This window comes from Diadema setosum, chromosome 4 (assembly GCF_964275005.1).
Source record: "Diadema setosum chromosome 4, eeDiaSeto1, whole genome shotgun sequence".
Classification (NCBI taxonomy): domain Eukaryota; kingdom Metazoa; phylum Echinodermata; class Echinoidea; order Diadematoida; family Diadematidae; genus Diadema; species Diadema setosum.
The window spans coordinates 578,903-594,984 of NC_092688.1; the positions used below are offsets into that span (position 1 = coordinate 578,903).

A 16,082-nucleotide genomic window follows, 5' to 3' on the forward strand; every position below is an offset into this window, starting at 1 on the left:
AAATTTTGCTGCGATCGCGCGATCAACGGCCAAGATCTGAAGGGGGGGCATAATTGCCCCCCCAGGAATTCAAGCTTGCTAAATAGCCCAGGTAAGTTAGGGTTAATGTGATGTCAAACTTGCCATGTAAAGCAGTTGGCTTTTTCCCACATTCATACGCCAATTACATGACATTAGAATAGGTTCGTTTAGTGTTTGTATGTCTGTCTGTGATGGTGTCTTTATATCGTAAAGTGAGCTTTAAGATGTAATAAAATTTTGGAGCTTGTCACACACTCTGTGAATTACCTCCCCATGTGTAATGAGCATGCCTGTATCTGCTTACAGCCAAGTACTGTTCGTAGTGATATTGCCAATTGATACTTGGCATTGTGCCAGCATGTTGTGCCACATCACATGCCGTACATGAGATGCATGGTTCACATTTGATAATCCAAGCAGTGCTTTGGCATGAGAAATAACCCCCACAAAATCACACAAGAAGTTGTACCTAAAAAGACAAAGTCAGAGTGAATGAGAACAGAAGGGATAGATGGATAGATAAATACAGATAGATAGATGAATATATATATATATATAGAGAGAGAGAATAAGAGAGAGAGAGAGAGGGAGAGAGAGAGAGATGGGGATGACACATACAGAAGGTAGACAATGCAAGAAATTCTGGCCACCTTATAAAACACACTACATACTAATGCCATATGTCTTGAGGCAATGAAAGGCAGCAATTTCAGACACATGAGGGGAGATATTGCTTGACACATTGCTTCATCCATGTAATATGTCGCATCGTGATATTTGGATTTTCTTTGGAAACCTCTCCTCCAAGATTACAAATATCATTTGAAAGGAGTGAAGTCATTTTACCAGTGTTAAAGTACAGGTGTATGTATCTTTCAGAGAAATCATGATGTTTGCCTGTTTCTGTCATTGTGTACAGAGAGAATGAAAAGTCTAATTGAAATCTGATTGTAATTAACTTGAAGATTCTAACAGGGGGTGATGGTACAACAGACCACCAGGCAATTAGAGCTGCCAAAATTTATGCTAACCTGCTGCTTATGTTCACCGCTTTGATAGTGCACTTGTAATTCTACTCTCATGGGGGGGGGGGGGGGGGGGTGACTTTAACGGGGAAGTCCAGTCCAAATATAAGTTAGTCTGATAAGAAAGAGTAAAATATGAATGGTAAAATTTTGATTGAAATCAGGTGAAAAATACGAAAGTTATGACAATTTGAAGTTTCACTAACTTTTGAAGAAACGGTTCTTGAACGGTCAATGTGAATATGCAAATGGCAAAGTGAGCATACTGTAGTTAGTACATTACAATTTTGAAATATCCAGTTTTTCATTCAACGCAATTATGCCCGAGGCTCAAATCCTGATATATGTAACAGATCACTACATGTATTCTGAAGTTATTCAACCAGGAATAGCATCATAATTACGTTTCAGCTTCAATGAAAGAACCACTGAATTTTTGTCATTTTTTGTATACATACTTGTACCATCAATGGAAAATTGCGAGGTTATGACATGGTCAGCTCACTCATTTGCATATTCATATCCACTGCACAAGAACTGTTTTGCGATTTCTTTTTTTAAAATCAGACCATCGTGAAATATACAACATGCTTAATGTCAGCTAGCTATCCGACATGTTATAAGAACATCAGAGTAACATGACTGAATCAACACTTACTCAGAAATATTCACTTTTAGAAAATATTGATATGCTTGGTACATGTATATCTGAGATAGAGCCACAACAATAGCTGACGTTTGTAGGCATTGTTTTGCTTCGTTGATCACTTCCAACAGTTTTCATAATGCAAGCATAATTTAAATGCTTGCATGTAAACATCCATGTGCAATTCTGTGGCTAAAAAATAACAAACAGCACATATTACCTGCCGCACAGTACTGGTATACGATCCGACCAGTCGTACGACCTTAAGACCAGAAGTGTAATGTCACCAGTCTTGCCAGTTTCCAGTCGTATGAGTGGGTCTTAGTGCCAGTTGTCGAGATTTGACATGTTGAATTTCCACGAAGCCAATCAAAATACAGTAAAATGCAAGCGCATGCTTTAATACTCACTGGTTTAATGAAGTGAAGACAGGACAGTCGTAAGCCTAATCATAAGCCCAATCGTAAGGTCGGGTCGTATAGTGTGCATTGGCAGGTCATATGACTGGGTCTTCTGGTCTTAAGGTCATATCGTCGTGAGTCGTACAGTGTGGGGCGGGCTTAACTAAACCTAACTATGATATGGAAGAATGTACACGTACAGTACATGTCTTAGAAATGAAAAGCTAACCGCAAGATTTTATATATCTTTGCAGTTTGACATGATTTTATTTAGAAGAATCTGACTCACAACCTATGACCACAAAATGAGGTTATGATAGGCTTCACATACATTTGTAGGCACAGATGAGAGGATGCTGTGAATACACATCATAAATTGACTAAAACATATTTGCTCCACCTCATTTCTACATCACAGACTTTGACAACATATTTCAGTTCATCAATCGAACATATCTTTTGTATGCTTGCTGTGTATGCAAATACATGTATAGTTTACATTCAAGCCTTACCCATCATTTTACAAACAAGTCTAAGTGCATCAGTGTAGATTAGATCTCGTGATGCAGTGTACTGGTAATTTAGTGTGAAAAACAATGCTTCTTTGAGTTAAACTGCTGTTAAAGAACATAACTGATTATATTTCTGTGAAACATCAATATTGCGCTCCTGAGAATTCATCCAATACAGATGTAGATGCAGTACTACGATGATCTATTACAACATGCTACCAAGTCTGTCCATTGTACACACTGATGCAGTACTATGATGATCTCTTACAACATGCTACCAAGTCTGTCCATTGTACACATACATATGTAGATGCAGTACTACGATGATCTATTACAACATGCTACCAAGTCTGTCCATTGTACACATTGTCAATGTGAGTTTGTGAATGAATCAAACAGTCAGCTTTTTAGTGTGGTTGTTTTTCCAAATCACACAAGCATAAGAGCAGGGGATATACACACATGCTGTAACTGAGATGGTGAAGCTCTTGCCTACCTGACCAACCATATCGTACAATTGTATTATGAAGTGATCGCTACACCAGTGCCAGGCTTGCATACAACAATACAAACACCCTAATATGCATACAATATCACATCTGATGCAGTCAAATTTTCTTTCCTTTTTCTGAAGTTGACTTCCATGTTTTGAAACTACAGGCAACTCCTGTTTATAGTGTATAACGAGGTCCTTGGGACCACCAGTTTTCTTTCGTTGTAACTGTGTTTGTTATATTGGGAGTACAATGAATGTACTGTCATTAATTTCTTTATTAGAACAGTGTGGCAAGCAAAATGATATCACGTAGTGACCACATAAAATTAATTAGAGACTAAATTATTTTAAAGACTCTTCGTCTACTAGATTGATATTGGGTTGATGCCCTAAATCAAAAGGACATGACTGATTGTACTAGGGAAAGACTTTTTCATTGCTTAAAGCTTACTTAATACAAAGAGCAAGAAAAACAAAAGAAACATTCCCAATCTATTCTACCAGAGCATCTGTAAATTGTGTTTCTTGATCTCATAAGCTGTCACGGTTTTGACACAACACACAGACGCAACATACAGAGCAGGAATATACACTTACATACTGAAGATAAACTCTAACTCTCTTGCCTTGAGGTCATTTTTGCAAAATTTCCCACTCTGCCATTTAAGTTTACATTTCTCCTGCTCTCTGTGCATCTCCTGCCTAAGATATATATTTTCTCCTGCACTTGGAAGTTAGCTTCCTCCCACCCAATTTAAAGGGATGGTATAGTATTGGTTGAGGTGGGTACTCAGCTTTTAACTTTTTGCAAGATATTTTTAGAGACCACTTTATGAAATGTTAAAGAACGTACAATTCTACGAGGAATTCACAATTTATTTGATAGAAAAATTGGTTTTGAGATGGCTAAGATGTCCCAAAACAAACTGAAGCAAAGCAATCCTAATGATAGGTGGGTTCCACCTTTTATCAGGATCACATATTTTGGATATTTCAGCCATTTCAAAATTAATTTTCATCAAATACACTTTGAATTTCTCTTAGAATTATATGCTCTTTCCTATTTCAAATGAGATTTGTTACTACCAACAAAAAAAAAAGAAAAAAAAAGAAAGAAAGTTGAAAACATGAAGCCCCATCTCAACCGAAACTACTATCCCTAAAAGTTTTGTCACATATTGAGTATTCTCAGGTTTGTTTTGGGGTCCAAAAGGGAGAATCTCCTTTTCAAGACATGCTTGGGGTTGAAGTCTCTGGACCCATGGATGATAAAACAAGATTAGACTGGCAGCTTAACACACAGGAACAGTATGATTGACAACAAACTACATTGTAGAATTTACATACATGTACAATTTGTATTCTTAAAAAGCTACAGCATAATTGTCAAGCATATGCGAAATCAAAGCAATATAAAACTGAACATGATTGAACCACGACAATACCAATTACATGAGGACATCTAAATCTAGTTGAATAAGCAAACCTTAATCGTGCATACTGTACATATTATATACCAGTCAAAGATCATTGTGACTGGTTTGTGCAGTATCCAGGGCTGTCGGCAGTGTTTGTTAAAGTTGTTATTGTGCAAAAATGAACAGCCTTTGGACGTATGCACTAATATACATAAAGTATGTGTCAATTCACTGTACCTCGTAATAGACAAATGAAAGAGGTTTGCTGTATCAAAAACAAATATCAAAGGTGAAGTGACAAAATACAAACAGAACTGTGATCGGACATGTAACTCAGATATACTAGAATGCAAGAAGCAAGAAGCATTCAAACCCACTTTTAGAGTATGTTCTTTAACCAGAGCCGAACAACCTTTGACATGCGTGATTTCTTTTCCCTATCAGTCCTATCTGAGAAATTTTAGGTAGACGATTCCAAAGATCACAGAATCCTGAAATACACCCGTGTGTTTCATCGTCCAAGTACCTGGGTCATGAGCACAAGTAGGACCTGCATGATTCAGCAGGACTTCTAGTCCTCTGTGATCAATGCCAGAACAATGCAAAAGCCAAGCTCAATTCAGCACTTAAACAGCTAATATGTTCCTTACCTTTGTCACAAACAAGGTTTTATTAGACCATTCCTTGGTACAATCAAGAAAAGATCCTATCCAGTCATGTCTTTCATTTATAGACATGCTTCATTTTTCAGTTAAACTGTGAACCACTGTTTTGACAGAAATTCAATCAAGATTTCATAAAATCTATTAAAATAACCTTGGCATATATGCCATTATACCACTATGCCATATTTGTGGTTTCTTGTCTGGCATTTTCTAATCTAAAAATTCATGACTGGACGGGGTTCAGCATAAGATGGCGTCCTCCATCAATGGTGATGGTTTCTCCAGTTGTGAAAGAGGAGTCGCTGGATGCAAGGAAGGCGATAGTACGGGCAACTTCATCAACAAATCCTGTTCTACGCATTGCATGAGTTGTCTTGGAGTGCTCCATAAACTGAAATTATGATGAAAACATGTCATCAGACATTGATCATGATACAATTATTATGAGGCACTAAGGTGAGTTATCAAAGATATTGGCATTACATTTGATATGATGATGATCGCTGCAAAATTGCCTCCACTACACTGATGGTTGAGGAATGCTCATCTTGAATGTAAAGAATTTTAGAAATAAAGCTGCATGACAGAATAATCACCCTAAATCAGGTGACTGGATAATCTAGACTCATCATTATACACACCTTTTCATATCGCTCATCGCTCATGCCACCTCTCTTGTGAATTTGAGTTTTGATGACACCAGGACTGAAAAGAGAGAAACAAATCAGTAAAATGAAAATCCCTTCTTTGTGGGTGCTAAGTTTACATCTACGGAGAATATGTGACAACAAAAGGAGTACTGGTAAATCCCCCCCCCCCCCCAAAAAAAAAAAACAAAAAAAAAAAACCCACAAACAAAAAAAAAAAAAAAAACAACAACAACCAAGAGATAATTGTCCTATTCCTCTGATTAAATTTGACAAATTCATAAAGATACAGTGGACTTCCATTACAACAAAGTCCTTGGGATCGGCAGTTTTCTTTCGTTATATCAAAATTTCCTCACAACGAACAAACAATGAAAAACATACAGCGGATAATGTTGCGGCCTGAATTTTAGCTTTGTTGTAACAGGAATTTTATAACGGGTATGCACTGTAATTTTTTTTTTGTTGAGATTTTGGTGATATATGTTGAGGGTTATATGAGAGCAAGTAGAGTGGTCCTGGAAATCAGTGTTTTGAGAAAACCACCTTCAAATTTTTCAGTCCACCACAAGTTTGATCATAGACATGGGGAAGCAATTTCCTTGTTGAAAATGGGCAGTAGGTCTATGTCCTGAGCAACTGCCAAAATGTTCATCCAGGCATTATACCAGGTGTCTGTCAAACCACCAATAAATGACCATATTGCATAAGGGTTGGAATCAGAATGCCCTTTTACCTGCACATGTGCATTTCATTGATATGGGGTCTGTCACACAATTGCCCCATCACACTATGGGGACTACAGAGTGTTAGTTCTACAGAACTTTGCTCATACAGACTGGTGATCATGTAATAATTTCCTTGCCTTGCTGCCCCTTTTTTAATATTCTGTTACTTCTTTAACCCATCAGTAATTGACCCACCCACACCTGCCCCTCCATTTGTTTTTAAATAGTTTCATACTTTACCATTTTTCTGTTTTCATATAGAATACATTACACAGTAATTTGGAAACCCCTTCTTAACCAAAACTTTACCATCCCTCTAAACTTCAGTGGCTAATGGCTTAAACCAAAACCCTTTTTGATACACTAGCGAATGGTTCCTTTCCCAGAGTGTACGCATTGAAAGTTTTAAAGTGTGATGTACTTACTTCACTGAGTTCACTCTCACTCCATGTGGTGCCAACTCTGTAGGGATAAGAACAGCAAAGAATTGTTACCATAGTAACATCTCTGCAGATTGATTCGCTACTCTAAAAAAAAAAAAATGATAAAAAAAAAAAATAAATAGAAAATTGTGGTATACAAAAGGAAGGTTCTGAGGGTTACGTCCAGTACTGAAGAAATATTTAAAAGAAATACATAGACTATTACTTCAATCCCTCCCTGCTTCATTTAATTTTTTAAAGAACTAAGATATGGTGAGTCATGTTCAAATACGTTTCACTGTTGGATTAAATTTGTAAAAATTATGAGCATTTTCTAAGATGTCTATTTGGCAAAATGGTGAAATGCAATGACAGGAAACTTTGTTCATGTGATAACAGTGATACCAAAGCAAAAATTCAGTAAAAATTCAGCTGAATGGGCAAAAGTTGAACATGTTAAGACTATGTGACTGTCAAATAATTTCTGTGACATCCAAAAGCATTGTATTTAATCTATTTGTCTTAAAGGTAGGGGATACCTTTTACAGAACTCCCAAAATGCAGCAAAACATTAAATATGAACTTCAGGGGACTTGTTTAGGCCACTGCTTAGAAATTTGAAAGTCAACAGTTATCTACAATTTGAATAATGCACAAAACTCAACTACTCAGTACACGTAGTTCTGTGTGTCAGCCACACTTTAGCCTTTTTGTTGCAGTCTTCTGTATTTTTTATCTATAAACACAAATCTAAAAGTATAAGAGCTGATGTAATAACATATAGAGTGTGTGGCAAGAATGTATACAGAAATGTTTGTAAGTTTTGATGAACTTTATTCACAAAATATACATGATGGACACACATGCAGTGCATGGGTCTGCAAAGGTAGCCTAGTAATGTACTGGAATTTACGGTGAGCCCCGAGAAGAATTCAATTCAAAATCTAACGGTCAATAAAAATGTACTAAATGTTACCTTCCACTTTCAATACTTTATGGGAGTTTCTAAAATGATACTCTCTTCAACATACCACTGTGTTTACACAACTCTTCATTTAAAGCATGCAAATGGGATTCCCTACCTTTAAAAGACATTTGGTCAGGAGAGGCAAATATGATACTCTTAAATTATGTGTCAAATGTCAGTTACTACATGCTTTTTGCAGAGAGTTTGATAAAGGTTCATCACACATTAGCTGTTAGTCCACATTCTAAATGACAAACCAAAGAAATTGTTTTTTTCATAATGCAACAAGCACATTCTGTTTTTTTTTTTCTGCTTACACAAACAAATAAATGTTAAGTATCTTAAGCAAAGTATTTTACAAGATGGATAGATAATTTGAGCTGCTGCTGGAGAAGAAAGAAAACTATCTCACCTTCAGCCACACATCTGGTCATGTGATCCAGAGCACTCTTTGACATACAGTATGTCAGGACTCCTGCAAACTTGAGAAAACCAAAAACAAGGATTGGGGTAGATTAGCTGCTGGCTGAAATATGGCAGTCTTCTCGAACTACTGTTATTCATTTATTTATTTATCTCTCTTTTTGGCTGATGTTAGCAGTTTTAAACCATAATACCTGTACAGTGTACCTTCTACAGAAGAACAGAATGGCACTCTCACTGAATTTGCATTGCTGACATGGAAACATCCCCTCTCAAGTTCATCTATTTTAACTGCTCAATTAACAGAAAATGATGAAAACACGCACATGAAAAAAAAAGGTTTTGTGAATTCTGTTTTTTATACTGTATCATTTGCCAACATGGTGTAGAATGCATGTGAATACTCAATGTATATCAAAGACAAAGTTCACCACATATTGAAGGTAGGAGAAAGTATTGTATTTTGTACACACTGTTAGGTTCTTACCTCCCTACAAGCCACCCCCTCCTAACAAAAGAGAAGTAATGTAATGTTTGCAAAGGAACAAACTTGAATATTACCACTTTTGTTGTCATGCTATAAAATATTGTATTACAGAAATGTATACTTACCAGTATTCAACTAATTAAACAGAACTTTTAAAATTTGTTTATATCTAAATTCAAGAGAATTTGCCTGTTTAGGTACACCTTGAATAAGTGATCAAATAATGACACACGATTAAAAGCAATAGAGTAAAATATTCTAATAGATCAACAAAATAAGCTACTAGTACTGTTGTGCTCCTTAACATCAAAGACCAAAATAGATCAGCTTGAATGTCAGGCTGGAATCACACCCTCAAGCAGAGACCACTGGAGTTTTGAACATTCCCTCAGTCCATCAGTTACAACATCCAAACAGAGCAGAAACTACTACACATCCTAACCCAGCAAAGTGGAACTTACAGCTCTCACTCCATTCACACTGGAGACATTCACCACAGAACCTGAATGGGGCAAAGTGAGAGAGAAAACAAAATGTTAGAATCAAAGATGGCTAAGCTAGATGGATACTTAGAAGGATTTTTCCACATCATACTATCATGTAAACACACCCCTCAACAGCACTTGTTCCCCATTATAGCACATTGAACAAGAAAGACATCATGACATAGCTATACATTCTATGGGTTCTTGGATCTTGGATGAGTAGACCTTCTAAACATCTCCTGTGGAGTTTTAACTGGAGGTTAGGTTGTCAAAATTCTTACTCCTACACATGTGTCACACAATAGACAACATTCCTTTCAAATCCAGACATGTGGAGATTTCTAAAGAAAGGTCAGCCTCCATAGAATCGCTCTTTTGAAAAGTACAACGATGGAAAACCTCAAAGAAACTACAAGATAATATCAAGATAATTCGGGTGGAACTTGTCTTTAGGTATACGTGTAAAGGTACATATATATCTTCAGAGGGAAATAAAACCCAACTATAAATGTGGATTGAGTGAATGCAGAAATATTAGTAGAACACATCAGCAAAATTTGAGGAAAATCAGATGATCTGTTCATAAGTTAAATGCATTTTCAACATTTTCATGCAGCCATTGCTGGATGAGAAGATTACAACAAGATCACACAATAATTTCACAAGTGATTAGATTTATGATTGTGGGGTACAGGAGTGAAGGGATCCATGTGCGTGCACACATCACATTCATATCAAGGTCAGATTATAAGATTACAGGAATTATAAAGAAAATTCAACATATTCTCTTTTTTCTTGCATAATAAGAGCACTTGACTTCCATCTTTCAGACAGCAAGGGAATTATATTCCCCTTATTATGTCAGTAACAAGTCCAGGGAATGTGAACTTTTCATTAAAAAAAAAAAAAAAGAATTTTGTGGAATTCTCTAATATATTGTCTTTATGTTGTGGTCCATACATAATGTACACAACAGCATGTGTACATGATGCATTCATGTGCATGCTTTATCCTGAGATTTGATACCCAAACGAGTTGAAACAACTTTCTTCTCTAGAGAACTCCCAAGTCAGAGATATGATTACAGAACTTTCCCTATCCTACCCAGTTTAATACTAGCATGATTAAAGCAACCTATCTCTGAGATTTGATCCCCAAATGAGTTGAACAAGATTTTTCTCGAGAGAACACCCTGAGTTAAAAGTGACATGATTGCAGAGCTTCCCCTATCCAACCCATGGCCAGTCTAATACAAGCCTGATTCAAGCAACCTATCTCTGTCTCACCTTTAGTCTTGAGGAGATGAGGAGCAAGGAGGTGTATCAGCTGGAGAGGTGCTCGCACATTCACTGCAAAGGTGCGGTCGTAGTTTTCCAGTGTTGTAGATTCCAGGGAGTCCGGAATCACAATACCAGCATTGTTAACCTTTGTATTCAAAACAAGATGATATCAACATTAATACTAACAAGATATTGTACACTGTAGCATGTTGTAACTAACAAGACAAGATGTTGCAAAGTGTATTGAGCATCAAAATGCAAAGGAAGGTATTTTACATTGAAAAAAAGAAATCCATCCAGGTGTCTTTATTACCACCAATAGGTACTCTATTTGGGATTATGTGGAGACTGAATGAATGAAGCCTATTTCTGAAATTCATCTATTTTTTTTTTTTTTTTTTTTTTTTTTTTGGGGGGGGGGGGGAAACTTGATAAACAAAATACTGTGATCATGACATATTCATGGATACCTCATTCCACAGATGAATCTCATTCGATACCAACTGCCATAATGTTTAGAACATTTGCATCAGTATGTGCCACTTTGTCTATTCAGATAATAACAGATTACAGATATGTCTGGAATATCCATTGACACTGAATCACATGGGACAAAAATGATGTACCTACATTATGCATTACACATGCTGGTGGACATACTACAGTATATTCTATCTGCATGGGATCAAGAGAAAACTGCTTAGTGAACTCGGAAGTGTTAACCTTTGAGAGTAACTCTCTACAAGACTGATAACACATTCTTAACTTTAAGGTCAGACTTACAAGGACATCAACCTGCTGAAACTTCTCTACGGTCTGGTCTGCTGTTTTCTTGACATCAGCTTCATTTTCAAAATCTGCCTGGATCATCAGAACCTTTGATGAATGGAAAAAAACAAAAAACAAAACAACACACAACAAGGTCAATGTGAGGTGAATGTGATCTACCAGTGCTGTGATCTTACTGGATATCATGTTTTATCTACCTAGGGTATCCTTCTAACACTTCCTGAGAATCCTGACATTATGCTCACCCCATCACAGTCGGGCATCTACTCTCATACCTGAGACAAGAAGACCAATGTGGCTCAAACATCTTGTCACAGGACATTCATTTGTACACTGCAACATATCAACCCAGAAACTCTTGCTTGAGATTCTAGAGCACTCTATATCCACTGTACCACAGTAATCCCATTCTACACTACACCACAAATGTTCTCCTTGGTGTTGGAAATAAATACAAGATTCATGGAAATGAATTAAAGATTCAATACCTGATCTCTTGTAAGTCCCCGGTTCACACACTCATCAACCACTGCCTGTAGGGCATCCATGTTGCGTCCTGTCAATACCAGCCGGCATCCTAAAGAGGCAAAGTAACGTGCTGTCTCTGCTCCAATCCCTGAACTGGCACCTGGGCAGCAAAATGATGAAAATAATTCACTTTCAGTGTCTCACAATTAAATCATTCCATATCAGCATCTACAAAGAATGTTTCTATTACTGTGAAAGTGGATATTTTCGCGTGACTATTTTTTTTTTTTTGCGTTTGGCCAGGTAAGAAGAGTTTTGCGGGTTTCTAATTCCGCGGAATCAAGACATCAACTACTGGAACATATGGAAAGCAAAAATATTTGCGTGCTTTTATTTTCGCGCTAGTTTCTGGTTGCAAGAAATGCACAAAAATTTCATCACCAAGAAAACTTCAACTTTTACAGTATGCAGGGAAAGATAAATTGCACCTTGGGAGGTCATATGGAGCTTTCAACACTTGTATTATTGTAAATCTGTGAGAAGCATATCAAAAATTGCTGGCCTTCACCTGCAAAATTCCTGGATTCAGACAGTGACCCGATGTATCACTACCAAAGTGTAAGACTAATAACGATCTGTTCCTTGTGTCAATATTAACTTTTCCTCAAAATCAATTTCATTTGTACCTTTTTCAGCAATTTTGCAAACATCCAGACAGACAAACAAACCAACCAACAGCGGCAAAAACATGACTTCCTTGGAGGTAATAAAATAAAACTACCGTAGTGCTATCGGTAGGAGGCCGAGATGACAGTTAAATGTTGCTGTTACTGTTTTGATTTTGAAGGTGCATGCACTCAAATATCGAAGCGGATGGAAAGACATCATTCTCTCCACTTTTAGGCACTGATTTTGCTATATACCACTCTACACTACTCTACCCTTGCTAGCTTCTAAAGGCATGGATGCACCAGGTCCCCACTGCTTGCCAAATGTGCATGCATTTGCGCGTACGCTACCCATGGTAAGGTTGTATTGAGCGCTACTGTAGGTCCATGGTATGTGTAAGGCAAAAATTAGTGGGGGGGGGGCATAACAGCTAGTGGCGGATCCAAGGGGGCGCCCCAGGCATGCGCCCCCCTTTAATTTTAAATTTTCTTTTTTTTTAGATAGAAGAAATAAAAAATGAAAGGGCGGGGCATGTGCGCTACCTTTAATTTTTAATTGCAGTGACACCAGAAAATTGTGCTGAGGCCCTTTTGTGTTGTTTTTGTTTTTTTGCTTGCTTGCTGGTAAAACCTGAAGTAGATCTATATAGAAGTGGTACCACAAGGCAAACAAAAAAATTGCACCAGAGCCATTTTGTTTGTTTGTTTGCTTATAATCAGGTGATTTAACTCTGGCACCAGAAACATTTTTTTTTTTTGCACCCCCGGCCCCCTTTAAGGTATTCGTGGATCCATCCCTGCAAAAGGCATGCAGTCCGGCCTTCCAAACAGTTGGTGCTTACTATAAAGCAGGATATATTCGTAGCATAAAAATTTCGTGAATTGGAGCCGGAGCCGGCCTTTCTCGCAGCATGGAATTTTCACGACTTGAAGTTGTAAACTGGCATCCAATCTGCATATTGTGTATGCAGAAATTTAGCGTGCATTTTAATTTTGCAAATGTTGCTGCTCGCTAAATTAAAATGCACGCGAAGATACCTCGTTTTACAGTAAGCCTTATTATGGGCCTGGGGGAGGGGTGGAATCCACCCCTCAACCTCAACGTTTCGCACAATAATTCTGGAACACATCGAATTCACAAAATTCACACAAAAAACATGAAACATGTGCCTCTTGTTGAAGCTCAACCACAACAACATGAACACTGCAATACTGCAACAAATGTAAAATGGGACAGTAAAATTTGTTCACTCTACTAGACATTGTAGTATAGTAAGGGTACTAGGTCTCGCGCAGGGACTTAATGATCGCGCATAGCGTAACTGCGTATAGCAAGCATTAATACGCGTAAAGACTAAGCGCAAAATTTGCCGATACGCCCATGGAATAAACATACCTGACAACCGCTAAAAATGAGAAGGAAGCAGGTAAGAAATTTAGATTTCAAACAAATTTTTCACTAAATTTCCAATTTTTTGGAACAAATTTTTCACTAAATTTCCAATTTTTTACCTTATAATTTACCTACCTTAGCTTGAAATCTTTTTAAGGATGTTGTAGCCTAGACGTGTCGTCTCGCTTGTCTCGTTCGTATGATCGTAGCCGATAGAATTCGTATTTTGTTCGATCGATCGTTTATAATATTCTACGAAAGCCGAAGCACGTTCAGCCGCAGAGAGGGGCAGACACTTTCACGCATGAAACTACATAGGGCAGCTGCGCGACCTTTACATACGCCGAGAAATTGAACGCATAAAATTAAGTCCGACATACAAACGGCGACAGTGCACTACTCCGTCATCGTATCATCAGGAGATTCTGGGAGGTGATTTTTCTGCATTTTCGTGATATTCATTGAGAAATTCAGGTACGATTGTGAAATAATTTTCATTACCCGGTACTGTAAAAGTGGATATTTTCGCGCGACTAATTTTTCGCGCTAGGCTGGGTCAGAAGAGTTTCGCGTGTTTTTAATTCCGCGGAATCAAGACATCACGCACAGGAACGTATGGCAAGCAAAAATATTCGCGTGTTTTTATTTTCGCGCTAGTTTCTGGTTGCGCGAAATGCGCGAAAATTTCAACACCGCGAAAATTTCCACTTTTACAGTATAAGAGCATCACAAATTTTCGTGCGCGATATCTAACGTTAGACCCCTCAACCATACTACAGCTCCTCTTGGGCCTCTCCCCTCCCTTTTTGGGTGGATGTAATCATAAGTATGGTAGGGGTCCAACCCACCGACCGGGTCCATAACGACCGGCCGCGCATTATAATGGCATTGCGCGTACAGAAAGAAAATGTACGCATGGGACTACGCGCAACGGTGTTCGATTCTTCACTGGGCTACGCTACCGAGTAAAATGTGGCGAAAACAACTAAGTATTCCCTCTAAATTATCGAAATTTAGCAAAATCGAATAAGGTTTATCGTGTAACTACACATAACTAGGCCTACCTTTGCTGACTGGTTGTTAGATGTAGAGGCGTATCCTTCCGTAATAAATTTGACGATTTTGACCGCAAAATTGTCACCGCCGCTTGTACGATCGTGCACAGTACGTTACACATACACATGACATAAACATTTTGTCGCCCGCTTGCGCTACGACCGTACGAGTTGATGCAGAAACGAGAAATGAATACCGTGAAAAAACAAACCGACTCATCTAATTTATTTCAATTACGATGAAAAGTTTCCTAATGAAAATCAAGTCAAATTCATCAAACAGTCCTTCAAAAGTAATATCGAAGGATTCAAAATATATTCAAATATTATTGGGGAAAAAATTACGACTAGAAAAAAACAGCAGCTTGTCGAAAAAACGCGTTTAAGTACGCTTTATACGTATTGTCAATAGAGGGCGGGGTGGTCGGTCGATATGAGCCGGGCAACTGAGTGCGGAAAAAATGACACCCCACGCGTTCGAAGCCGCCATCTAGAGCGCGTACCTCAGATCGCATTTTCAGTGCGCGCTTGTGAATCCGGAGTATTTTCTCCACACGTGAGTAAAATTTCAGGCAAATTGTGAGATTTTTCACGTTTCTATTGATAGAAAAACGTTAGGTGTCCGATATTATGGACACCCAACCATACTCTCCCTGAGCTGCGCGCGAGCTGCGCCTAGCCTGAGCTGCGTGCTTCTCTCGCGTCCCCCAGGAAGAGGGAGGCGTGCGTGTACGTGCGTGCTCACCCAGGCCTCGAGCTGCCCTGGCCTGGCAAGCAAGCCGGATGAATGCATATGGCTTGCAACATGACCATGATGAATACTGAATGGCATTTAGATTTACATTTAAACTGACACATCACTCATTACCCGTAATGACAGCAACTTTTCCCTTGAGAGAAGCCCCGAGGGTCGCGGGTTCCGAGGACTGTGTTGCCATTTCTACAAAGTTGCGATTCGAGTAACGTTGCGTTTTAGCCCCGCAGAGGCAATGTTCCCAGACACGGTTCTTCCCTTGGTACAAAGTGTAAAGACTCGGGCTCGGCATCAAAGATCGTACACACCCTGTGCATGCCCACTTATGTACA

The 16,082-nt window shown here is 38.3% G+C and overlaps 1 protein-coding gene across 1 annotated transcript; it reads right to left on the reverse strand.

The window, feature by feature from the left end:
* Positions 1–1,256: 1,256 nt before the first annotated feature.
* Positions 1,257–16,002, reverse strand: LOC140227506 (3-oxoacyl-[acyl-carrier-protein] reductase FabG-like). Its single transcript, XM_072307906.1, has 9 exons — positions 15,865–16,002; positions 11,901–12,040; positions 11,407–11,499; positions 10,630–10,768; positions 9,320–9,360; positions 8,361–8,430; positions 6,985–7,021; positions 5,826–5,889; positions 1,257–5,575 (listed from the first exon to the last, which is right to left on the reverse strand). Exons 1-9 carry the CDS (start codon positions 15,932–15,934, stop codon positions 5,408–5,410), a joined length of 822 nt encoding a protein of 273 aa, XP_072164007.1. The 5' UTR covers positions 15,935–16,002; the 3' UTR covers positions 1,257–5,407.
* Between the last annotated feature and the right edge of the window lie 80 nt (positions 16,003–16,082).

Excerpts from the sequence above, each read along its gene's own strand:
- LOC140227506 (XM_072307906.1), bottom strand. The coding sequence starts at position 15,934 with ATGGCAACACAGTCCTCGGAACCCGCGACCCTCGGGGCTTCTCTCAAG. Across the intron at positions 9,361-10,629 it reads TCATCTCCTCAAGACTAAAG|GTTCTGTGGTGAATGTCTCC; the intron begins GTGAGACAGAGA and ends TGCCCCATTCAG. Across the intron at positions 5,890-6,984 it reads GTGAGAGTGAACTCAGTGAA|TCCTGGTGTCATCAAAACTC; the intron begins GTAAGTACATCA and ends CTCTCTTTTCAG.